The sequence below is a fragment of the Hyaena hyaena genome, unplaced genomic scaffold (genome assembly GCF_003009895.1).
Source record: "Hyaena hyaena isolate Hyena2069 unplaced genomic scaffold, ASM300989v1 scaffold_144, whole genome shotgun sequence".
In the NCBI taxonomy this organism is placed as follows: domain Eukaryota; kingdom Metazoa; phylum Chordata; class Mammalia; order Carnivora; family Hyaenidae; genus Hyaena; species Hyaena hyaena.
In genome coordinates, this window is record NW_024080776.1 from 2,337,319 (window position 1) to 2,362,316 (window position 24,998).

General features: G+C 55.9%; 1 protein-coding gene across 6 annotated transcripts in view; it reads right to left on the reverse strand.

Annotated features, from left to right (window-relative positions):
- SLC6A9 (solute carrier family 6 member 9) overlaps positions 1 to 23,147 on the reverse strand; it is a 31,579-nt gene extending 8,432 nt beyond the window's left edge. For 3 of the 6 annotated variants that reach the window (XM_039238704.1, XM_039238699.1, XM_039238703.1), the window contains exons 1-4: positions 11,888 to 12,017; positions 5,656 to 5,812; positions 4,919 to 5,050; positions 4,275 to 4,545 (exon numbers count right to left, since the gene is read on the reverse strand). In XM_039238704.1, coding sequence (XP_039094635.1) covers positions 4,275 to 4,545; positions 4,919 to 5,050; positions 5,656 to 5,812; positions 11,888 to 11,932 — 605 coding nt within the window. In that variant the 5' untranslated portion in view covers positions 11,933 to 12,017. Of the gene's footprint in view, positions 1 to 4,274; positions 4,546 to 4,918; positions 5,051 to 5,655; positions 5,813 to 6,064; positions 6,085 to 11,887; positions 12,018 to 17,530; positions 17,648 to 23,099 lie in introns of those variants that run through there. The other 3 variants (XM_039238702.1, XM_039238700.1, XM_039238701.1) reach the window with 3 other exon arrangements.
- Between the last annotated feature and the right edge of the window lie 1,851 nt (positions 23,148 to 24,998).

The following is a 24,998-nucleotide window of genomic DNA, read 5'->3' on the forward strand; positions in this document are numbered from 1 at the left end:
CTATTTTCACTTTTTTTTCCAAATCAGTCCTCAAACCTCATGGCAACATTTTTAATACCTTGTGATGCGATGTTATTCTGTCCCCTCACAGGAAAATGTTGCCAGACCTGGGATTTGCTGTTTGCTTGGCCTCCTCGCAGCCTCAAATCTTCCCTGGAGGCTGTCCTTCACACTGAGACCGACAGAGGGCGCTGTTCAACACATATCTTTCCTGACCAACTCCCACCACTGAGATGGTACATTGAACAGGCATCAGAGCCAGGTCCTGCCTTAGACCTTCTCTGGGCTATTAGTCAATGGGGGAACCAAAGGCAAAGGGATGGGAGAAGTTCAGGAGCTGTGGCCCTATGAAGAAGAGGCACCTGGGCCCCTTCAACAGTGCTTTCCAATCTTTTTTCCTTCATACCACACACACACAAAATACTTTGGGGCCATTGGGGTAAGCAGACAAGGGCACTCAAAGCTGAAGGCAACCGGGCTGGGGGCTCCCGGCTGCCCTGGCCCCAGCCAACAGGGCACACCCGTTCAGGGCACCTGCGGCTGGGAAGCTCTGCCCTCCAGAATAGCCAAGGGTCCTTCTACTGCCATTACTCAGAGTTCCTTTACTTCAAGCAACAGCATTCAAAGTAAAGACATCATTTCTTGTTCCAAAGACCTCTTTTAACTTTGTCTAATTATATATGTTAAACTGGTAGTGTCTTACATTATTTATTATTTTTAATTATTTATCTTATTTGCCAGGGTACAACATTTACAATATTGGGAGTTAAAAATTAAATAATGAATTCGACCTTTCTTTTTATGGCACCATATTTATTTTTTTGTTTTGTTTTGGGACCATGTGCTTTTGAGATCAAGTAACCTAAGAACTTTTGGAACCCAACATATTTATAGATTGGCTCTTGATGCATAACATCTCCGGAGGTATTCTGCATTATTTTTTTAAATGTTTATTTATATTGAGAGGGAACATGGGGGAGGGGCGGGGAGAGAGAGAGAGAGAGAGAGAGAGAGAGAGAGAAAGAGAGAGAATCCTAAGCAGGCTCTGCACTAACAGTGCAGTTTGATCCCATAAACCGTGAGATCATGACCTGAGCCCAAATCAAGGGTCAGATGCCCAACTGACTGAGCCACCCAGGTGCCCCACATTCTGCATTATTTATTGATTTCCCCAACCTGATGATAAGCTCCTTGAAAACAAAGCACCCTAATCTATTTCTTTGCATCTCCAGCAGTGGATGTCACTATGCTTACTGAAAACCCATCACTATTCTTAGTATTTATGCCGCATTATCTCATTTCATCTTTATAATAACCAGGTAGGTGTTGTGACTCCTCCCATTTAATGGATGAATAGTTATGACTGAGAGAGGTTTGCTGATCTCCCAAGGCCAGACAGCTGATAAAGCGGCAGAGCCACGATTTGAGTGAGATCTGTGCAACTCCAGAGCTGCCCTGAAGATGCTGGGAGAGGAGTGCCGGGGTCCGAGTCCCATTGGGTTTCAGTGCTCTGCTGTGCACCCCAGGCTGTGGAGGCGAGGGCATGGCCATGAACTTAGGGCCTACAGACTAGAATCAGACCAGCACACAGAGGACGTTAAAACAAGACCAAAGGGATGAAGAGAGAGAGGAGACCGTGGGCCAGAGGGTGAGCAAGAGGCAGACCTGGGCTCGGAAATCTGCCTCTGAGCTTCTCTTGTTTCAGAGGAGTCTCTTAATCTTTCTTCTGACTTGTTTTCCTCACTTGTATAATGGGAATATTTTATACTATGTGCCTGAGCTTCCAAACAAGGTCGTTGTGGGGCTCAAATGGGATCACACAGCTTTCCAAAGGGGGGTGGGAGACTGTGGATCAAAAACACCTGCAGTGGGGCGCCTGGGTGGCTCAGTCGGTTAGGCATCTGACTTCAGCTCAGGTCATGATCTCACAGTTTGTGGGTTCGAGCCCCACGTAGGGCTCTGTGCTGACAGCTAGCTCAGAGCCTGGAGCCTGTCTTCAGATTCTGTGTCTCCCTCTCTCTCTGACCCTCCCTTGCTCACGCTGTCTCTACCTCTCTCTCAAAAATAAATAAAACATTTTAAAAAAGTAAAAAAACAAACAAACACCTGCAGAGTATCATTGGCCTAATTCACACCAGGCACCAGGCACAGAGGAACATATATATCCTGACACAGCACTGCCGCCTAGTTCCTTAACCTCTGAGTATCAGTCTCCGAATCTGAAACATAGGGATAACACTATCGGAAATAACACTCCTGGCACACAGTAGGTGCCCAGGAAATGGGGTTGCTTGCTCTCCTCACTTCCTTGCTGAAGCCAGCCTGGGCAGCCCTCTCAAGGCTCATGTTCCCAGGCTCTCCAGGAGGGGGCAGCAGGGAGCCACCCTGCAGGGAAAGAGTCCTGTCTGGGACAGTGGCGAGTCAGGCAGGCCTGGCTCCAGCCCTGAGGAGAGTTCAATGGGCCACCCAGTGGGCACCCCCACCCTGCCCATGACCAGTTTGCTTTGAGGGCTATTCTCCTCTAATTGCACTGGATAAAATCTCCAGAGCTTTGCCCTGGGCGGCCCTACCCAGCTGGGACTCCCTGGCAGATAGCCTCTGGGGTGAGAGTTTCTGGGGCAGCCCCATGGGTGTGGGTGAGGCTGTGTCCTCCCAGGTTCACCCCTAGTCTAGATCAAGTTGTCCAGTCCACGCCGTGCCTCAAACATAGTAGTAGAATGCCTAACTGGGCACTTATTTGCTTAGTTCTTTCAGGATGTGACCACCATGGGGGCAGGATCTGTGTCTTACTCCTTACTCTATCTGAGTGCAGTGTCTAGTACCTACTAGGTGCTCAAGAAATGATCTGTCCAGCGAATGAATGGCTGAGTCTGCCCGGAGGTAATTTTGCCTGCCCCTCACTGGGAGGCAGCAGCTCTGCTGTCTACACCATGAGCCCCTGCGGGTAGTGACATCTTAGCTGTCCTTGAATGTCTGTGGCGCAGCACAGAGGCTGGAACAGGGAAGCTGGGCCCTGCAGGGTCTGAGCACTGGGACCAGGCTTAGAAGACATTGACCTGCTAGGACTTCAAGTCTCCCCGGGACCTTGGCCATCTCCCCTATGTCTGTCTACCAGTTGGCAGAGAAACTTCAAACCCTCGGCCTGGCATGGGAAGTCCTGTGTCTTAAGATGCCTCTGGCCTCTCCTGTCTCAATACTCAGTCTCACCTGTCTCCAGCTTGCCACCTCCTGGCCGCGGCTTAGCTGCCTGTGTCTCTCCCAATCCCCTCTACACCTCCCTCCACCCTCCTTGGGAAGCCTTCTGGACCACTTCCTCTTGCCCCCATCCTCTCAGAACTGACCACCCGCCTTGTGTCCCCCTACCACACCCTTGAACATACTGGCTTCTAGGTACCTGCCCTAATATGATCAGCTGCCTGTCTCCTCCCTAGATCGTGAACTCCTCAGGGCAGGGACTCTGGGCCATTGAGACCCCATGGGCACACAGGGCCTGGCAGAGCAGACCCTATAAATGTGGAATGAATTAACGCGGCCTACCCACAGGCCCCCAACACTCTCTTCCCATGGGTTTCCCACAGGGACATGGGGAATTTCCTTTAGGACGTCCTACTGTGCCCTTACACCCACCCCATTGGGACAAGGTGTTCCAGAACACCTCCAGCAACAGCTTCCCTGCAGCCAGCCCCAAGACTCCAGTCTCCGTCGCCACAGAGCACAGGAATGCCAGGCTCTCTTCCCTATGCACAGCTTGATGACGACAGCCCTGTGCTCAGGAAACTTCTATGGCTCCCTTTGCTCTGCAGCAGTCAGTCTAAGTTTAATTCACATACATTCTCCAAGAAGGCTGGCAGCTCTGCCTGGTCCACTTTATGGCCCATGGCTTTTCCACACACCTGTTACATCAGAACAGCTTCCCCGCAGTCTCAGGACCAGCCTCTGCTCATCTGGGACCTAGGGCTTCGGCTGTGCTACTCTCACCAGGAAGCCATCTCCCTTTCCCCTGACTCTCCTCTGAGGACCTGCCTGACTGCCGGGCCTCCCTCACTGCACTTTGTAAGGACTCTCAACTCAACATCTTGCCTTCCATCACCCGCTGGTGTGTCAGCCTCTTCTCCTGAACTAGTCTGTAAACTCCTTCCACCTCTTCACGCCCCTCTACCTCGCTCCATTCCAGGCACCCTCCCTAGTCTGCAGGAAGCTGCCCTATGGTGAGAGGGAGGGCCAAGGCTTGGCACCAGGTGTCCCCCCCCGGCCCAGGCCCGGTGGGGCCTCACCTCCAGTACTCCTCACTGGGGCTGGTCCTCTGGAGGGAGTGGTTGAGCAGGTGGGAAAGGTTTCCAGGCAGGGCAGCAGTCCGGGAGCCGTTGGTGAGGTTGGAAGCATCCAGCACTCCAGCACAGTCAGGTGTGTTCCAGGGGTTACCACAGTAGGCCCAGGGCAGCACGTGAGTCATGGACGAGAAGAAGTAGTAGAAGGCAATGCAGATGACCACGTTGTAGTAGATGCCAATATATGTAGACACCACCATCATGCCGTAGCCCACACCTGGAAGAGGGGAAGGAGTGGGAGCAGTGCACATCTAGCTGAAGGAGGTTAATTTCGAAGTGCTTAAGGGGAGGGCTGTTATGGAGGGCCACAGAAGGGATAGGTCAAGGCCTTGTTGGGGGCATGTTGGGGGGCAAAGGGGCTTTGTGTATACACGTGGTAGGAGGGGAAGGTGGAGGCCAAGTAAACATGGATCCCAGCACGCATCCATGGCCTTGGCCATTGATGTAGGGCTTGAGGTCAGCACAGGGGCTCCGTGGGGGTTGGTAGTGTTTGTACAGATGGGTGAGTAGGCCCCCAGAAGCCCGTGTGTGTGTGCAAGTGTGCACATACACGTGAGTGTGTGTGTGTGCTTACCCCACCCAGGTCTCACCTTTGAACATGGGGCTGATCCGCCAGACCCCCAGGCAGCCCTGACTTGCAAACTGGCCGAAGGAAAGCTCCATGAAGAAGAGAGGGATCCCACAGAATATCAGCATGATGAAGTAGGGGAACATGAAGGCGCCTGGCAGGCAGGGAGAGAGCTGGCTCAGGGTGGGCTTGGGGGCTCCCACCCTCTTCCTGCTGAGAACCCAACAGCAAAACCTTTGCGATTGGCTGAGACCCGAGGAGGGTGAGCCACGCACTGAGCAGGAGCCTGGGTCTGAGGTATCCTCCCTGCAGCCTGTTTTTGAATTTGACACAGGCTTCCTGAGCAGAACCCTGGCCCCAGAGCCATCATGTGAGGGTGGGCTTTGATGGCTTAACCACGCAATTTCACAAACATGAGTCACTGGGATCCTCAAATTCCCTGAACCATTTAGGGGGTTGTTGAAACACAGGGGGTATAAGACTGGGAATCTTGGGAGTTTGGGGTGCCTTTCTCCACCGCTCCTCACCTCGAGGGAGCAGGCTAGCAGGGTCAGGCCCAAACAGCAGATAGCCAGGGTCGGGGTGGGGGAGTGGTTTGTGCCTTAGTAAAGGGTACCTAAGCCAGGGAGGGGGTGAAGGAGAGGAGAGCCAGAGGCCAGCCTGTCTGGAGTGGGGTCTGTGCCAGGGAGGGGGTAGCCCGGGCCTTGGTGGGTAGGCTCTATCCAAGTGGGTGGTCCCTGCCCTGTGCCCGCCGGGTACCTCCCCCGTTGCGATAGCAGAGGTATGGGAAGCGCCAGACATTGCCCAGGCCCACGGCATAGCCCACGCTCGTCAGTACAAACTCGATCTGGTTGCCCCAGTTGCCCCGTTTGAGGTTCTGGTCCCTCTTGGTGGCCTCGCTGGGCACAGCACCATTCTGTGGGGACAGGAGAGAAGCTACCATCAGAAAGCCATTTGTGCTCCCGTGCCTGACCTTCTGGGCCTCTCCCAGTGGGGACACCATGGACCCTCCAAGCCCCCACCCCCACCCTGGGCTTCCCCTCTGCTGGCAGGAGCTGCTAGCAGGCCTGGCAGAGAAGGAGAGAAGGGAGGAGTGGCTGCCAGAGGGTGCCAAGCGGGGCGTCCCTCACCAGCCCCCCAGCACCCCGTGCCAGGGGCACCAGCCCACCTGAGGAGCTGCTGCCAACATCCGAGAGGTGGGACACGGAGAGGGAGCTCGAGTCCAGGGCCCCCCAGTCCCAGCCCCTCCAAAGCCTCCCCTCTCCCCTCTGGGTGAGGATCTGGGAGCAGCTGAGCCTCATACTAAGCAGCCAAGTCGGGCTGGGCACAAAGGGGCCTGTGTCCAGACAGCCCCCCCCCCACCCGCCGCTACCACATCACCAGGCTGAGCACGCTGCCCCATGGGCAGGGAGTGAGGGGGAGGGGGTGCCCGACCCCTCCCCCAGCTGAAGGCGCTTTCCTGGGGGCACAGGGTAGGCAGGGCTGTGAGGTGGGGGTTGGAGGAGCAAGTGAGTTTGGGCAGGCAGACTTGGGGAGGGTGTTCTGGGACCCTGGATGGGAGGGCCCAGGGGAGCCATCTCTATTGCCCATGGCTCGGGGGGGGGGGGGACCCTGGGGAAGCTGACCTGGGCTGGGTGGTGCTGGCCAAGAGCTGGGGGAGGAGACCAGAGTTGTAGGCACCATGCCAGACTTGGAGGACAGACTCTGCTAGGGGAAACCGAGGGAGGGACTCCGGAAAAAGGTCTCTGAGCTGAGAGGAGGGGGCTGCCCAGGAGGGGCTGATGAGGGGATCTGCCCCAAGGAAAGGGAGTCAGGCCTTCCTGGGGAGCTGCAGGGCTGGGCTGGGTGGCCTGAGGCCCCACTGAGGACAGCCCCTTTTAAACCCCAACCCTACAATAGGAACTGGCTCACCAAGTTCCTTTATAAGGGTAACAGCTCCCCTACCCTATGCCACGCCCCTTTCACCCCTTCCCAGGGTGAGCTGGAAATCAAGCCACCTTGAGCAAGAACCTAGATGTCCCCTAGGAGACAGGGACCCTGAGAATCACCAACAGAGAAGCACAGTCCTTGAGTGACAGAGATAGCCTCTCAGAGATGGACTATTATCTTGAGAGAAACAGGAGCCCCTGGAGAACACCAGGATCAGAGACAAAGCAGCATGGCTTCTGAGGGATGTTGCTGAAGTGACACTGACCCTCAGCTTGAAAGAGGCATATTCAAGGACAACAGTCACACTGGCCAATAAACAAAGAGGTCTGGTGCTTTGAAATGCTGTCGGATCCTGACACTGACCGACATATGCAGAGGGGAAGAACGGCTTCACTGGGACCTGTGTGCTTTCCAGAAAGGCCCATTTGGGAAAGTAGACACAGGAGGCACCAGTGGCCAGTGGAGGCCCCAGCCACGTGCCCCTTGTTCCCATGGTGGGCAGATTTTGGCTTGCATTCCATGGGCACCATGACACAGACACCCTTGAGGACCCACTCTCCTGCACACCCAACTGAGCATTGCCCTTAGAGGAGACACTGACCTTCACAGACTCCAGGGGGGTTTGAGGACACAGCACCAGGAACCATGGTCCCCTTCAAGGAGCACCCAGAGCAAACGGACAGGCTGAAAGAGCCTACATACATTCATTCATGCAACCGTGGAGATTTACTAACACCTACTGTGTGCCAGGCCCGGGGCAGGCATCGGGAATCCAGCAGTGAAGTAAACACTCTTATGCACTCAGGGCTCAAAGTCTAGTGGGGAATCAAGCCATCAACGAAATAAACAAATATGTGATTTTCATACGTAGCCGCAAGGTGACCACAGAGTGGAAGTTCTCAAGTCACGGGAATATGGAAGGAGGCCAGGTGAAGGGCCAGCGGGGTGAAATCAGGAAGGCTTCCCTGATGAAGGGGCCTGAGGGCCAGTCTGGCTCTGGGAGAGGGAGGCTCGCAGCCTGAGTGTGCCCTCTGAGACCGGCCCCTACGTAATCTTGCCTAAGGTGGCCATCACCTCCTAGGGCCTTCTTTGGGACAGGTCTAGCAATTTTGCACAGTCCAGGGGGCAGGTTTTCAGAGGCTGTGAGGCCTGCATGGGGGCAGTTTACGCATTCCAAAACAAATCCCGGTCCAATAGGGCTCCTATATGTTGACCCTACAATAACAGTTTTATTCTGTCCAAAGCTTGTTTACTTAGGGGCACAATGGGAGACTGTGGCAGCTGCAGAGGACATGGGTGGGGTCATGAAGCTGTGGTTACAGCTGTAAAAGAGACACCCGAGGGTCCAGGATGGTTTCATGGGCAGGGCAAAGGCAAGACCCCTTGCAGAGACCGAGGTCCCCAAGGCTTGAAGCCTGGGGCCTCTCTCCAGGCCCCAGCACCTCAACCAAGTGCATGGGACCAGACTTGGGTTTCTGGGGTCTGCTTCTTCCCTGACATCGAGGGGCACAGGGAGGGTGGTGATGCCTCCAGGCACGTGCCACAGGCAGCCACTTGGCTGAGCCCTCAGGAGCCAGCAGTGCTTAGTTAATGAGCAGCATACCACTGGGCCTTGAGGGAACCACTTCAGCCCTGCTGGCCATAACCCACAACTTGGGGAGACAGGAGCCAGGGGCAGAAGCCTGGGACAGGGAGTGGCGGGGAGTGGGGAGAGGGTTCTGGTGGAAGTTCCCGGCAGCACTAGGGGTCTGCAGTGCAGAAGGAGCTAGAGGTCAGTGGTACCCTGCAAGCAGTGTGAGAAGCGCCCAGAAGAAGAAGCACCAGATCCCGCTCCCCAGCCCTGGATCTCCGCACTGGGGGGCTGACTCCCTGAGCTGTGGCTGGGAGGTCACCGTGGGAGCCTTCCCATGGCCACGATTTCAATTCCAGCATGAGCTATGCTCAGGCGACTTGGCTGGTGAGGGCTTGGCTCTCTGTGGAGGATGGAGCAAGCCTACCTTTCTTCAAGTCCCCTGGAGGGAAGGGTCTCCAAAATGCTCTTCAAGGCTTCTGGGGGCTGCAGTTCCTTTCTCCATTCCCCTCTGGGGACTCTCTGCCGCTTCCTTCCTGGGCAGCGAGGCCCATGGCTGGTGAGCTTTACCAGTGCTGCCTAGGTTTTGTTCTCCTTGCATAATCTTCCCTATCCTAAGCCTCTCATTTTCTCCATCTGCTGGGTGGACACCTGTGTCCCTGATAAGAACTGTCCCTGCAGTGGACGTCGGCCTGCAGGTGCCCACGAAAGAACGCTTTTGTGCTCACAGTTTCACCCAGACTGGCAGCCTGTCTGCCTAACCCAGCTTAGCCCTGCTGACTGGCTGGGCTCCAGGCTTCTCCTGCCCATCACCCATCTTTCACTGTCTGCCCCTCGCTGCTCTCCCTTCTTCCCCTGCTCACACCTCGGTGGTGAATTAAGCCACAGCAGCCTGGTGCTTCCTCCCCAGACTCCCTGGATAGCCCCCACCCTCACCCCTGACTCTGTGGCCATGGGCTTGACGGTGGTCTCTAGGATATGGACAGCCCTACCCTGTGCCCAACCCCCCCCCCCCAACTTGGACAGAATGCAGGCTTTGGAGCTTTCTCGCCCTGGCTGGGTGCAGTGAGCTGGCTGCCCATCGACCACGTTGTCCACCATACAGAGACACATGCACATAAGACCCTCAGATGCCCCTTCCCCTTCAGAGCAGTCCTTAAGGCAGCAATGTCCATTCCCGCACAAGGACTTGTGACCTCCCACCCCTGTGCCTGGCCAGCTGGGTGAGCGAGTCCAAGCAATCACTTATATCAGTCCTTTACATAGCCCAGTGCCTGGCTTATTTCTGCTCTAGATGAACTCTTGGAATTAGGGGTGTTCAGCTATGAGAGCCGAATCCAGATCGCCTCTCTATGTCTTGGACTTGGGAGGGCAGGACCCTGTGCAGGGCAGTGAGAGCCCCAGCATTCTAGAGCCTGCTCCCCCAGCAACTCCCAGCAGGTCATTTCCACTCCCTGCAGCTCAGTGTCCTTAACTGTGAAATCAGTGGACAGACTAGACAACCTCAGTAGATCTACTCATTTCTGGGATTCTGCCTTGCCTGGAATATTCCTATTTCTGACTCTCTCTTATATCTTCCATCAGTTCCCACTAACTTTCTAAATGACTTTTTCTAAAATGTTATTGTTATTCTTATAATTATAAAAGCATTATAAGCTTAGCACCCCAACAATGGGAACCTACAGCAAAGAGCAGAGACGAAACGAAGCTGCAAAGCCCACCTCCCCAGAGGTAACCACCACCACTGGGTGGACCCCCTCCTTTCTTCACACGCAGTCTCAGAGAGAGCCTAGACTTCTACCCTGGGCTACGGCTCTCCTCTGGCTCTTGACTCCCGCCCTCCCAGATCAGCATCCCCTGGATATTTTTGTGAATTGTGAGCTCCCTCCTTCTGCTCTCCGTGGACACTAAAGAATCCTGGAGCTGCCCTGGCTGGGCGGGCCCCGCTGGGATCCAGCAGGCCTCTTGTTCAGGACTCTGCAGCCTCAGGGTTTGCTCATGGGATGAAGTCCCATCCAAGACAAACTTTATGGAGGAGGACAGACAAGACCCCACATCCCAGAATGACCTTGAGCCAAATCCAGATCACTGGCAACTTTCTCTGAGCCCCAGAGGGAAATTCAGGCAGAATAGCGATTACAGTAAATCGTGGCTGCCTTAGAAGGCCTCACGACCTCCTTGCCCCCCTAGCTTCTTGCTCCCCCAAGTTATCTCCCATCTGTCCAGGAGCTCGGCTGGCACTTAGGTAGCACCCGCCCTGCAATGACAGAGCCTTCTGTCCTTCATCTGGCCTGGCTTATCCAGATATGGGAAAGAGTCTGGGGCCAGAAGAGGAGAAGCAGGACCATGGGAAAATCCACCCGAGGCCCGAGCAGCATCCAGGGGCTGTTTGTGCCTCCTGCCTCAAGGCAAACTTCAGAGCAAGCTCTGGGCACCTGTTGGGAGTCCAAGCCTTCAAGCAGGTGAGAGAGCCAAAGGTATGCCCTGTGCTGTTTTGTCCAGATCCCTCATGGGTGGAGAGAGACCTGTCGACATTGCGGAGAGCAGACAGAAGATGCACCCCCAGGCACGTCAGGCTTTGCTCCAGGCCCTGGGGAGCAGCGATGGGGAGCACTGGATGGGCCCTGCTCTTGCCCTGCAGAAGCCCAGCAGCCCTGCCTCACCCTGCAGCAGCTGTGGGCAGTCTCTACCCCAGTCAGTTGGCAGCAGGCTGGCACTCAGGGAAGTAGCTTTGGTTTGTGACTGGCAGTTCTCAGGTTTGAGGGCAGCCCTGCATAATGCTTCACCCAAACCCAACCCATGTCTCCCCAGAGGACATTCCTTCTCTTGCCGTCTGAAGGTCAAGTCAGGATGTTCTACAGGGCAGGGAGGATGGCTTTCCCTGTCCCCAAACCCTTGCTGCCATCAGCCCCATTGCCCCTGACATTCTTGCCCATCTCAGCTTCTAGGGATGAGGCCACACTGATGCCCACCCGACCCGGGTGCTTGCCGTGGACACCGTGAGCATTCTCTGGGGTCTCTCGCCTCCCAGCTGAGATTCCCATCCCATCCTCTCCCCCCACCCTCACGGCTGAGTTCATGTACCACGTCCCCTGCCCCCTCACTCACTCTCTCCATAGGAGTAACTGCCGTGGCATGGACAATGGGGCTGTATTGATTAGTACAATTCCTGGGCACCTCCGGCCCGTCTCCCCGGGAGCTAGGACAATGCAGCTTTGATACACAGAGCAGATTCTCAGCAGGTCCTTGGGCTGGGGGAGCCCTCACACCCCCACTCTCCTCCCCCATGCCCCCACCACATAGCTAACTCTTCCTGCACTCCTTTGCACAGTTGCAACTTTCTGGGTCACTTTTGCTGGTGTCTGTCTCGCTGGCTGGCTGTGCCTGCCCCTCCCTGGCACAGACCACTCAGCCCCTCTCCCCACCCCCAGCCCAGCCTCCCAGACCGCCTGGCTCCAGGGAGGGGGCTCAAGCTTCTGGAAAGTGACTGACCTGTTCTGGGGAGGAGGGGGCCAGAGGTCCGTGAGCCGAGGCCATCCCAGGATGAGCACTTAGAGCGGAGTGTGCGTGTCTCCGTTGCTCATTCACACCTCTGCCAGCTCCAGGCGACACTGACGCATCCCCTGACTCTCCCACTGCCGGCTGGGCAGCGTCAATTACTTTCACCTCATCTCCTCCCCAAGCTCTGCCTACCCCTCCGCTGGCCCTCCCCCTCCGGCCAGTCCCCATGCAGCCCGGCGCGGGTGCTCCAGAGCTCGAGTGAGGCGTGGGGTTTGTTGTGTTTTCCCCTTGTTCCCAGCAAGTTATTGGAACAAAACACACACTCACATACACACAACCACAGAGTGAGGCAGAGCGAGCGCGGAAGACAGTGAGCCCTAGGGCCCAGATGCTTCTGAGCTCACAGGCCTGGCACTTGGTGGGCTCCTGGTAGGGTGGTTGGGTGCCATTGGGTACTAGACATGGTGAAGGGCAGGAAGAAGGGGGGCCATCGTCCACAAGCACTACCAAAGCATCTTAGACTTCACAGAGTGGTATGGGCTGGGGGCTGTTGGGCCCTAAAGCTGTTCCCCCACAAGAGTTAGAGACCCTCAACCAGCCAAGATGGTTGAGAATGTGACTGGCCATGCAAGAAAGCTCTGGCCTATGGAACTGCACTCTCACCTGTCTTGAGAAAGTTGGTGATAGCCAAGAGAGTGGTCACCACAGAGTTCAGGCAAAGGCGAAGCCACGCAATGGAACCCTTGGAGATTTTACTGCACTGCCCAGAACCTAAGATGTTGCTCTGGGAGCACGTGCTGTGTGGGCTGGGTACAGTCCAGCAGGTGTCACCACAACTGGGGCGAGGTGTACTCAGACCCATCCAGTCCCACCTCTCTGGGGCCACCCTCGCTAGCCAGTCTCCAGCTGATGCTGAGATACCACAAACCAGAGGTCAGGAAGGTGGGCATGAGTATTCTGGTCCCGGAAGGTGCACCACTCTTCAGAAATTGATAGGCTGGCAGAGGGTCTGCTACACGGAAGGATCTTAGCAAGCATCCACCAAATGGAAGCATGCGTGAATTTGAATGTAAAGAATAGCTAGCTCTTCTGTGAGTTTGGGAAGTGTGGTGACCCCAAAGTGAATGGGGCAGGATGGCTTTTTTTTTTTTTTTTTTAAGACGCAGGCTTTAGAGTCAGACAGGCCAGGTTCAAACCCCAGCGCTGCCAGTTTCTCACCATATACCGCCTTGGGCAAGTCATTAACACATCTAATCTTAGTTTCCTCATCTGTGAAATAGGGATAGTATCCACCCATCGTCAAATCTTGTGAGAATTAGTAATAATAGTAATAGATAACACATATTAAGTGCTTACTATGAGCCAGACACTGTCCTAAACACTGTCCTATAATAATTCATTTAATCTCCCCCCACCCCCGCAAATGCCTTGATGTAGATACATTATTATGCTCATTTTGGTGAGGGGAATGGAGACCAGCTTCAGCTCAAGCAAGTCTCCTAAGAATGGCCTGAGACCCCACTGACTCAGCCTCTCACTGGGCCAGCCTCAGGCAGCCAGGTCCCCAGACACGCTCCACTGACTTCCTGCGGGCGCAGACTGTGGGCCAAAGCCCTGGCTGGGCCACTGGCTTCAGGAAGGCCCAGTCACCCATGATGCCCAAATGCTCACTTCCACCCAGGGTGGGCTCTGGGCTCTGGCTGCCCTGGCCTGGGCAGGCTGCCCAGAACAGGCAGCCCTGGCTGGACAGCTTTCTCTGGCCCTGGCCATGGGGACAGGAGGCGGCAGCAGCCCAGCTGGGCCCTGGCCGTAATGAGGCCTCATTAGTGGGATCCAGCTGCTCCAGGCCCACTTTGGGAGGCCGACTCCTCCAGCCCCCGCCTCTGACTTTTCTTAATAAGAGTGGGCATGCCTCCAGAGGGGCAAGGAATCCAGTTGCTTTGTTGTGCCCTGTGACTCCAGGGGGAAGGTCCCACTGAGCTAGGACTGAGTCAGGGGAGGGCTCTAGAGCTGCTGGGGAGGGGCAGGAGATGGAAGGGAAGGGAGGGTGGGGTCTCAGGTTCAGAGAGGAGGCCTGAGGAATGTTGGGCCTTTTCCTCTGGATCTAGATACTGTCCAGTTCACTGGGAGGGTAGAGTTGCACATCTCCAATCACCTGGTTGGTCATCTGGGTCATTGCTCAGAGACTGGTGACCATCTGGGTCATTGTCCCAGCTAAGAGAGCCCCTCCTCTGTGCTAGGCTTTATATAAGGAGAGTGCCCACTACTATGTGCTAGTGCCCGAGCTAGGAGAATACCTTCCCTACCTGTGGTAGGGAAGCATCCATGGCACCCCAGCACCTGTGTTTGGAAAGCACTCCCTGTGTGCCAGGTCTCTTTGAAGAGGACACCGGCCCTGTGTCAGCCCGGCGCCAGTGAGCCCCTGTGGTGTGCTGTCCCGCACTAGATGAGTATCCCTTGTATGCCAAATTCCGTGCCAGGCGAGGCCCAGTGAGTGCCCAGCCTTGAGATGGGTGAGCACCCACTGTGCGCCTGGCACTGTGACAGATGGTGCCCAGTGTGTGACAGGCTCTATACTAAGGGAGTGCCCAGTGTGTGCCAAGTCTCTACTAGCTGAGCACTTGCCACATGCCAGAACCTGGGCTGGGTGAGCACCCACTGTGCGCCTAGCCCTGCAGTGACTGGTGTGGATAAGAGGTGTACAAACCCTCATATCAAAGCATAACAGAACAGGCCAGGGTGGGGCAGCCCTGGGTGGCCAGAGGTGCTTGCAAAGCCTTCTGGGACGATTTAGACGCTCAGGCACCCAGGGTCCTGGCCCAGGTGACTCTACTTTTATTTATCACAAGGTTTCCCAATGGCAGAAGTGACCAGTGTGTTCAAAGACATGGGGAGAGGCCACGGAGGCTCAGCAAGGCCTCTGTTGCTCAAGACTCGTGCCAATGGGGAGTGGGCAGAGGGGAGGGAACTGAGTCAGCCAGCTTGTGACCTTGGTGTGAGGCCATGTGGTTGAAGCTGATCCAGCAGGACTCTCCTGTCCTGGGCCCCTGTCCTCCAGCCCCCTGTCCTCTGAGCCTCGGGCAGCTCAACCCCACACGTGGACAGAGGCACTAGGTCTCCACGGAGGTATCACCCCACCCACCCCCCGGTGCCTCCGAGCATCCCAGCTGCTCCCAGGCTTGGAGGCACCCTGGCCAGCTGGGTTCTCGCCTGGCCCTGTCCTAGGAGCTGCTGAGGCGTGAGGGAGGCAGCTGAGCTGGCCTGGCAGAGACCATCTGGGCTGGGAGTGGGGGGAGGGACACGTGCAGCAGGCATGTGGGCCCGGGCACGTGCTGCTGAGGGGCTTGCTTCTCCACGGGGCACCTGCCACATGAAGAGTGGGGCAGAGGCGCCAAGGGTGACACGGGGTATCTGCTGACACTAAAGAGAGGCAGGGGGACCCGTGTCCTCACACCCAAACCTGAGGCAAAGCAGACAGAAGTGAGAACCCCATGGCAGGGGCTAGCTACCCGCTCCCTGAATACCAGGGCACAGGTAGTAAAAGTCACAGGGCTGGGACTGTCTCAGCAGCTGACACGCGCAGTCCTCAAGGCCCACTCTTCTACCATACCATGGCATCCAGAAGGGCATGTCTGAAGGGACTGTCCTTAGCTGTTTGCCTTTAGGGGACCACAGGCACCTAACAAAGCCCTGGCTCAGCTGCCTAGGTTAGCCAGGAGGGATGGCGCTCCTCAGAGCCTGTATCCTAGAGACGCGCACTGAATGGAGGTGGTTTCGGTTCCAAACTGGGGCCCGAGAATAGAGTAGCCCAAGGTCATCAGCAGAACTGAAAAAGAGGTGGGAACAGAATCTCTAGCAGCCACTGTGGGGGTGGGGGTGGGGGTGGAGCCCAGGGGACAGATGTTATGGGCCTCAAACGCAGCAGTAGCGGGCAGAAGCCAAAGGGCAGAGGGCATGGAGGAAACCAAGCCCCAGCTATCTTTAGGCACATCCTGGGGCTGGGAACAGCGTCCCAAGGCAGCATTCCCTTCCTCAGACAGGCGCGGGCCGGGCAGGCAGAGCGGCAGGCAGAGCGGCAGGCAGAGCGGCAGGCAGAGCCGAGAGAGTCCGGGAAGCTAGGCTCCTGGCAGGGATCATGGGACTTTGTGATTCATGTTCCTTATGTGGCCCGCATGGTCCCACTGCCTGCCTGCCACGGTCCTTTCAGGGTCACTTCAGAGAAGGAAGAGCTGCCAGGGGATACTCAGAGGGCTTCTTCGGTTTTGTGGGGCTCAGAGCCTCCATGAAGGATGGGGCAGAGCCACACCCCATGTCCTCTGTACGACGGGCCCGTGGCAATTCCAAGACTTCTCTGGGAAAGGGAGACCGTTTCTGGTCATATCACAGCATCCACCTCTAGCAAGCGTTCAGGTCCTAAGACTTCCCTCTCTGCCCATTTCTGAGCACCCGGAGCTCAGGCTGGTGCAGGAATACCTTCACACGCTTGGTTCATTCAGAGTTATTCCAACCAGGTAGGAGCCAGGCCAGAGCAGGGCTTTGGGGCTGAATGCTGGAAGCTCAGAACGGGTCAAGATAGAGGGTCCTTACTCTGGAGAAAAACCACCCATCTCCCTCTCCCAAACCATTCCTTTGGACCAGGTACTCTGAGTCCCAAAAATCTTTGGTGAGAGACAGAGCCTATTTAGGGGGTGGAGGGAGCTAAGCAGAGAAGGTAGGCCAATCAGTTCTTAACAGAATGAGAAAAGCAACAGAAGGAATTGATGTGGGCAAGAGAGTGCCAAGGGAAGGGGCTGTGCTCAGTCACTGGCTCCCTCCCCTGACAGCTGCCCAGTCTAGCCCGTCCCTGAGGCAAGATCTTGAGAGGAAAAATCCAGCCGCTGCTCTTGGGACAGGATCGCACATCCTTTCCCCAGTTCCTGACTCCAGTGCCAACCTCCTCCATCCATTACTGAGTCTTCCTCCTTCCAGCCCTGACCAGGCCCTGCTCTTGCCCTCTGCTTCTCATGGCATCTCACTACCTCCTCTCCTGTGCTCTGAGGCAGTAGGCAAAGGAAGGGAGGCATGGCCTCAAGGGGGAGAGGGAAATTTTCTGAGGCCTCAGAAGAGAATTCAAAATGAAACGTTCTATGTTACTTTTCAGAGTGAGAAGGAACTGGGGGAGTAGAGAAAAGCCAGACAGGGCCTGAAGACCCTGTCTTCAGGACATACAGGACATCCCCTGAGGCAGGCAGAGCACAGAGTGGGGGTGGGGTGCTAGGGAGCCAACCATGTGACAGTCCTGGGTGTCCCACTGTCCTCCCAGTGGGACAGACTGCAGCCTCTCCAGAGCATCTCTGGTGATGAGGACGGGGAGTGTGCTTCTGCCTCCTGCCATGCCTGTGTGGGCTCTGTGGCAGAATCTGCCCTACTACAGGCTCAGAGCCACACCACCATCTAACCTGTTGGGTAAGGGGCTGCCTGCTTGGAGCCTGGGATAGCCCGAGTACTCAGGAGCCTTGGCGGTGCCAGACTCAGGGCCCCAAAAAGCCTCCTAGGCCCTCCAGTCATGGCAAGCAGCTGGCAAAAGTTCCCAGAGCAGGCGGTGCTCACGACGCCCCCACCCCCTCCTCCCTGCAGTCTGGTCCCTGTACTCACCAGCATCCCTTTGGCACCTTTTCCTACCATGGCAGCAGCAGGTTGGGGGGCTGTGGAGTCCTAGACCCCACTCACAGGCTCTGCTTCCAGCACCTTTCAGACCACAGACCGCAAGAGCTGTGGAGAGAGCAGAGAATAGGGTGGGAAGCTGGCCCAGGAAGATGAGGGCAGGACCAGGGACAAGCCTGACTGTCAGGGCTCTCCAGGACAGGTAGTGCAGGGCCCAGACCACCAGCTGGCAGGCCCTTGCTTCCCTCCCAGGGTGGCCCACCTTCTGCCAGGCCATTTCCCGCCTCGCTTCTTTCTGGATGACCCTGGATCTGCTCTTTCCTAGCCCTTTTTCCAGCCCTTCCCCTGGATCCCTTGGTCTCCACGCTTCCCATCCCAATGGGCAAAGGTCTATTTTTAACTCTCCAGATGCCCAATTCTATAAAAGATAAAAAAACGAACACAGAACTGGGACAGAGTCCAATTCCTTCATCGTCTGTGTGAATGACTTCAACCTTTCTCCTGAAGGGGAGTCAGCTTGCATCAGCACACACTGGCCAACCTCACCCCAGCCGGACAGCCAGGACAGTCCCTCCTCCTGGTGTCAGTCGGCTTGGGCTCCGGGGCGGCTGGGCATGCTGCTGTGTCACCAACCTAGACCATAAGGTCTGCAAACACCGAGCACACCGCGGGCAGGCACACGGCCCTGCCCTCGCTCAGGCTATCCTCTGCAACATCTTCCCTCCTGCTCACCCGGGAAAATACTGTAAATCCATGCTTAAATGTCACCTCCTCTCTGTAGCCTTCCCTGGCACTTTCCCCAACCAGAGTGAACAAAGTGCTTCTTCCTTTCTTTTTTTAAGCAGATTTATACTAGGGTCCTTATCACTCGTATTAGACTTATTTGCTCATGTCTTTTCTTTCTTAAGCAGATTTATACTAGTGTCTTATCAACTCATATTAGACTTATTTGCTTATGTCCGTCAACCAAGAGTCTGAATTCGCCCGAGGGTTGGGTCTGTGTTTCATTTACCTCCCGTGTCAGCACCTAGCCCAGGATTGGCTTGCAGCAAGTCTTGGTTGAATTGAATTGAAGGGCAACGGGTAAGGCTGATGCACTGGATGATGGTCCAGGTCAGCCAGAGATCTAGCAGAAAGCATCTGAGAGGCAACGTGAAGAGCTGCAGGAGGCAGCAGACAAATGGAAGGAGTGGCCACACGGCTGTGCTGGTGTACACAGGTTTCATGTCAGACACAGATGGAAGAGGAGGTAGTTTTTGACAGGCCTCAGGAGAGGAATCAACCTTCAGGGGGCCTCCAAGAACTCTATCATAGGAAGAAAACCCTGGGTCAGGTGGACAAGGAGGTTCAACCTCTATGGGGCCTGTCCCAGGAGGGACTGGGCTCAGCCTCTGGGCCCACAGCCACCTGTCAAGGACCACCTCTCGCCTACAGGCCCAGGAATCTTTTGGAAGGCCAGAAGAGATGAGAAAGAAACTCCTTGCCTATGAAAATCAACCAATGGCTTCCTTAGGACCTCGCCCTGGCCACTCAGTGTACTCCACAGCCGTCTCCCCAAGGCAAGGGCAGGCGCAGTTGTGACTTGTAACCATTTCCCTTTTGTCAGTCACCGAGGCTGGCCTCTCTGCCTCTCAGTGACCTCCTAAAGAGGTCCCCGCTCATGACTTTGGTCTTCTGGGAGCAGTGAGGAGAAGAAGGGGAGGGGTGTGTTCCCTTAGAAGATCATACCCTTGTCTTCTTCACTCACGCATGCCTCCCTAAGCCAGAAACTCTAGATCTGACTTCCCCAAAGCTGTCCCTCTTCAGCCAACGAATAATAATGACAGTAATAACGACGATAGTAATAATGGCAGATGGCATAATTAAAAGCCAACTCATGGGTTGGTAATTATTATAGCCCCTGGTGAGGTAAGTAAACTGAGGACACTCTGCCCAGAAACTTAGGCTACAGAACGTTCTCAATCAGGTTATTCCTGAGCACTGACCACAAATACAGTCCCTGTGCTCACAGTGTTTACAGACTGGTGACAAAAAGACTGCTTGGTACTGGCCTCCAGGAGAATGAATGAATTGGGTGTAAAGCTTTGCTACTTCTGGACCATCACTGGCAAGTAGTTAGTTTAGCATGTGATGAAAAGCTTGGGCTCTGGGACCTGGTAGAACTGGGCTAGAATTCTGGTTCTGTCACTCACACATGTATGTGACTGTTAAGTAACAGAGAGTTACTTAAACTTCTCTGAGCCCCGGTTTTCTCAGTCTGGAAGATGGGGCTAGTAATACTTCCCTTGTAAGTTCTGAAGGCCCTGCTTAATTTTGGATTCATCTACAAGTCCTCCACGTTTTCCTCCCCTCCAGTCCATTAATCTTCCCAAAGCCCTAAAGCCCTGATTCCCGCCCATCGTTCTCCACAGCCAACAGGATATGGCCTAGATTGTTTAGCAGGCGTTTAAGGCTGGCCACAATTCAATATATTTATTCCACAAATATTTATTTCAGGCATGCTCTGGGCCCGACCTGTGCTGGGCAGTAAGAACTCATCAGTCTCTGCCTTCCTGCATCTTACAAGCTAGGGGGAAAAAGGGAAACTTGTGACACAAATACAATCACACACTGAGATAAAGGGTGTGACAAAGAAAGATCCTTCTATGAGAGTCTACAGCAGGGGGATCTGGCCTCGGCTGAGAGTCACAGAGGGCTTTCCTGAAGAAGCGATGTTTAAGAGCCAGAGGAACTTATTTAAGCAAGGTGACAATCATGAGGAAGAGAAAAGGAAGAGAGAGTCAAGCAAATGAAATAAATATGTGCAAAGACCCTGAAGCTGGGGCTCAGATAGCAAGGGAGAAAGTGGCCAAAGATGAAGGTGGACAGATAAGCAGGGTCAGGGCCTTTGGGGCCCGGATTTTGGTTTTTATCCCAAGAGCAATGGCAGTAACCAAAGTCTTTAAGGCAGAGTTCCACCTGGCAGGAGCAATTGGTAGAATGTGCATTTTGAAAACATCACCCTAGATACAGTGTGGAGAAAGGACTGGAGGGAGGGGTTAGTGGAAGAGAAGACAGTCAGGAGGAGGTCAGGCCGGGAGTGAGGGGGCTTGGACCAAGAAAGTGGTGATGGGTAGGGAGAGGTGCACAGAGCTGGGAAAATACAGAAGGTAACATTGGTAGGACTTGATGATGAATTTGGACAGGAGGTGAGGGACAAGGAGGGGGTCTCTGGTTTCTGCTGCCACAACAGGAAGAAGCCAGTGCCAGGCCCAGGGACAGGAGTGCTGGGGCCCTGCAGGTTTAGAGTGGGCAGAGGGTGAGCTGGGTGTGAGTTGCCAGTGAGAGGGCAGTCACAGGACCTGGTTATCTTTACAGTCTCTGCTCAGTATTTCCTTCTCTTCAAATAGGGCTGTCAATCAATTGTAAGGGTGCATCTGACCCAGCCGGCACATCCTCTCTGGGAATGGAAAGGTTACAGGCTCTTTCTCTGCCTTCAAGGACCTCATAGTTTAGGAGAAAGAGAAGGAAGAGGAGGAAGTATAACCTCTGTTCACTGTGATGGAGGGAGTGGATGGGGCTGTAGGAGCCAGGGGGGGCTTCTAGCTTTGCCTGGAGCCCAGGTCGGCTGCTTGCAGCCACCTGCGGCCATGTGGTTCATTGGTTCATTGGTTCAGTATTCCCAAAGGTTCTAGTCTCCATGTCTGTTCACGCGATTTCGTCTTCCTCCAGCATCCTTGTCCCCATTTCCGTCTGCATATATCCTACCCACCTTCAAAACCTGTCCCAATAGCGTTATGTTCAAGAAGCCTTCCTCCCTCCTCCAGTTGCAGTCCCCTTTTCACTGTACTCCCAAAGCACGCTGTGTACATCTGATTAACACGTTCGCCACATGTAGTGTTGAGACACGGTTACTGTGTCCAAATCTGGCTTCCCATAAGCTGGAGAGATCTTCCAGGGCAAAGGTGTGATTCTTCTGTGTCCCCAGGGCTGGGCACTGATCAGGTAACGCGACAGTCGCAGTGCAGGCCGAATAAGGGGGCGTTTTCTCTGCGGTCCTTGGAAATACTTGGGCATGCTCAGTGCCACCCATTAGTCCCTTCCCAGAGCCAGTTCCCTCACCCACTATTCTCAAACCTTCTGATGCTCTCTCACTTTGGACTCTTGAGGTCCTTCTTTCCTTTTCGATTCCTCGCGCCCCCTCCACCCCAACCTTTATTTTCTAGCAGCAGCAGCATCAAGCTTGTTTCAGCAAATAGACCCAAGGCTTTGTGCCGGAGCTGTCAGAGAGCTGTGGACGCGGCTCCTTTAAGAGTGACCAGGGAGGGGGCGTGGTCTGCGGAGAGCAGGCCCGAAAGGGGGCGCGGCTCCTTTAAGAAGCAGCCGGCCGACTGCTAGGAGGCCCCCGGCCGGCAGGCAGGGGCGCGGTCGCTTTTGGAACTGCGGTACCTTCCATAGCACCCCGATTCCTCGAAGCCGGGTGCGTCCGATTTAATCGGGGTGCGAGGTGTTGGGGGGCGGTGTTACATCAGCCGCCACGTGTGGGCCTCTCAGCTGGTGTGGAGGCGGCGGCCCCGCCCCCGGCCCCAGCGGTGGAAAAGTACCGGGGCGCCGAGGTCCCCGCCCCCTTGCCCCGCCCCCAGGCCGGCTCCGGCCCCTCCCGGCCCTCCTGGCTAGCCCCCCTCGGGTCCCGCCCCGTCCCCGCCGCCTTCTACCGCCCCGCGGTGGCTACGGGGTGCGGGGCGCCGGCTAGGGGTGGGCGCCCCCGGCTACTAGGCCCCTGCCCTCACCTGTGGCCGCCCGGGCCCGCCCCACACGCACCCGGAATGAACGTTGGGGTAGGGAGGGCGCAGATTTTCCCCGGAGTAGCAGCCCCAAAATAACTCCACGGCCGTAGTGCCTTCCCAAAGCCGTGGCCAGGAGCCGCTGACAAAGATCCCGAGGGCGTCGGGACCCCCTGGTGCGGCTTCCCGGGACCCGCGGGCGCGCGGGAACCCAAACCTGGCCGGTGGGTGGGCGGGCAGATAGGAAGGCAGGCCGGCTGGAGTAGCCAGATAGGCAGCCAGGCTGGCCAGCAGTGCCAGGAGATGGAGCGGCAGCCGGCACGCGGGGCGCAGACCCAGCCCGCGGGTTCCCGGCCGCCGAAGGCCCCCGGCGCGCAGACCCACTGGCGCCCCAGACGGACCGTGACACGTTCTGGTGCCGGCGCTACCCGCACAGCTCTGCGCCCGCCGCCCCCGACCAAGCCGGCGTCGGCACGCAGTGCCCCCCCCTTCGGGAGCGCGCCCCCCCCCCCCGTTCTCGCCTGCTTCAGCTCCTTGGTGACAGCGGTGACACCCAGACGCGCGCACCTACCCCCGATCTTTGCGGCGAGACAGACAACCCCGTGCGTGCACCCACACTCTTACCCACCGATGCCCGCGTGCAAGCGCGATCACACACATACACACACACACTCACTCACTCACTCACTCACGCCCTCTGGTCCTGGGGCTTAGCCCCACGGAGATACCAAACCCAGACCGACGGCAGGATGGACAGAGGCGCGGGCCGCAGCGCCCCCTTCCCCAAGCCCCCTTACCATGCTGCAGCCCCCGGCCCAGGCGTGCTGGGTCCACACCGCGGTGCGCCCAGGTGGCTTTCTTAAAGGGAAAGTTGCATCAGCCTCCCGAGGCTCAGTGCCGCCGCGAGTCCGCCCGCCCCGCCGCGCCGCTCGCGGCTCCTCCTGAGCTTGTTGTGTTTTGGTTTCGGAGAGGCGGGGGCCAAGAGTTTGGTGAAAGTTTGGAGAGTGGAGAAGGCTTGCGAGACCTAGCCAAGTCCCTCCCCTCCCTGAACAGCTCCCCTGGCCGCTCTCCCCACCCCCCCATCCCCCGTTTCATCCCCACCCCACTGGCCGACTTCTCAGGCTCCTCCTCCCAGGGAATAAAATTACAAGTCTCTCCAGCTTTCAGATGATTGATCCCCAGGAACCCCTGGGAGTGGGCTCCACAAAGGAGCCCCCTTCTCCGCCCTTGCCTTGCTGCCCTCCAGCTGGGGCCCTTGGAAGAAGCAGATGTCGTCGCCCCCTTCGGCTAGGCTGGAATGAAGCCAGGAGGCCTGGGGCACTTTGGGGGGCTGGGGCTGGAGTTGGCCCTCTAGGCCCCTGGTCTTCTGCGCCTGCGTTGCCCCCAGGGAGAAATCAGAGCAAATTCCATTCCCTTTGGAGCGGTGCCTCCAGGGACTGTGGGCACAGCTGGGTAAGACCTGGGTCCTAATCCTTAGAACTGGAGGTCTCGGGGTAATCCTTCCTCCAGGGACACTCCTTTGACCGCTGGTTTGGTCAGCCCTACTCTGCTGCTTGTGTTAGGGGGCTGCAGACACCAGCCTGGGCCCCTTACTCCTTCCCTGGGGAGACAGACCTGGGTTCCAATACCCGGTAAAGGAGACTTTGCCAAAAGGAGTCTGCTGAAGCTCAGTTTCCACCCCTGTGAAATGGAGAGGATGACCTAAGGTAATGCATGTCCTTATATATAGAACACCTTGCTCCAGGCTGCCTCTGGGCAGCAATGCCTAGCAATTGGTGGAAAGTTTCCTTACCTTGTGAGAGCCACCAGTTGGTACTGGCTGTCAGGGAACAGGTGTTGCCCCAGCCTGAGTGGGACATCTACTCTGAAGCAGCCCAGCCTGGAGCAGTCTGCACCCCGAGTCTGTTCCTCACTGTTATCTGGTCAGGAAACTGGTTTTATTTGTTTCCTGGGGACAGTCAGCCTCCAAAAAGCTGATGCACACACACCAAGTCACACAAGTGAGATTCCACTTTATTAATTTACAATCAGAGACACTGAGCAAGATAATAGGTATCAGGCACAGACACTTCCTGTAGTCAGGAGCGCTCTCAGACCAAACACAGTTCATTTCACAAACTTTCCCCAGGGCCCTAGGTTCAGAATTTACAACCTATTTACATTGGAGACGTCATCAGATCTGAAGAGACTCTTTATCTCATCATAAGATTATTTGCATTTTTACTTTGTTCCTAAACCTAACAGGTATAGCATGTTTGGGAGTTAGTTATATTCTCCTATGAATGAATTGCAGGTGTGTGTGTATGTGTGCATGTGTGCGTGTGTGCACGCACACACACAAATGTGTCTCAACTTCGGCAGTATGTTGTGTCTGCGTCCCCTTACCCTGTGGATTTGTGTAGGTGGATCTGTGTTTGAGGAGAAGTGACTGTATGTGCGCTGCTCTGTGCAGTGGTAGGTGTGTGTCCAGCTCCAGGGCCTCGGCACATCTAAGCCAAGCTCTTCTCGGCCCTCCTGCCTAGGACATACATTCTGTTTCTGGCCTCTCTCTCCCACCCTCTCCCCTGAGGCTTGTCAAAAAGGGCCACCACACAGGGAAGGCAGGAAGAGGTCCCCAGGTAGGGAGTGGGAACAAGGAAGTGTGTGAGAGAGCAGGGCGATGGCTTCCTTCTCCCTTGAAGCAGTAGACTGAGGGA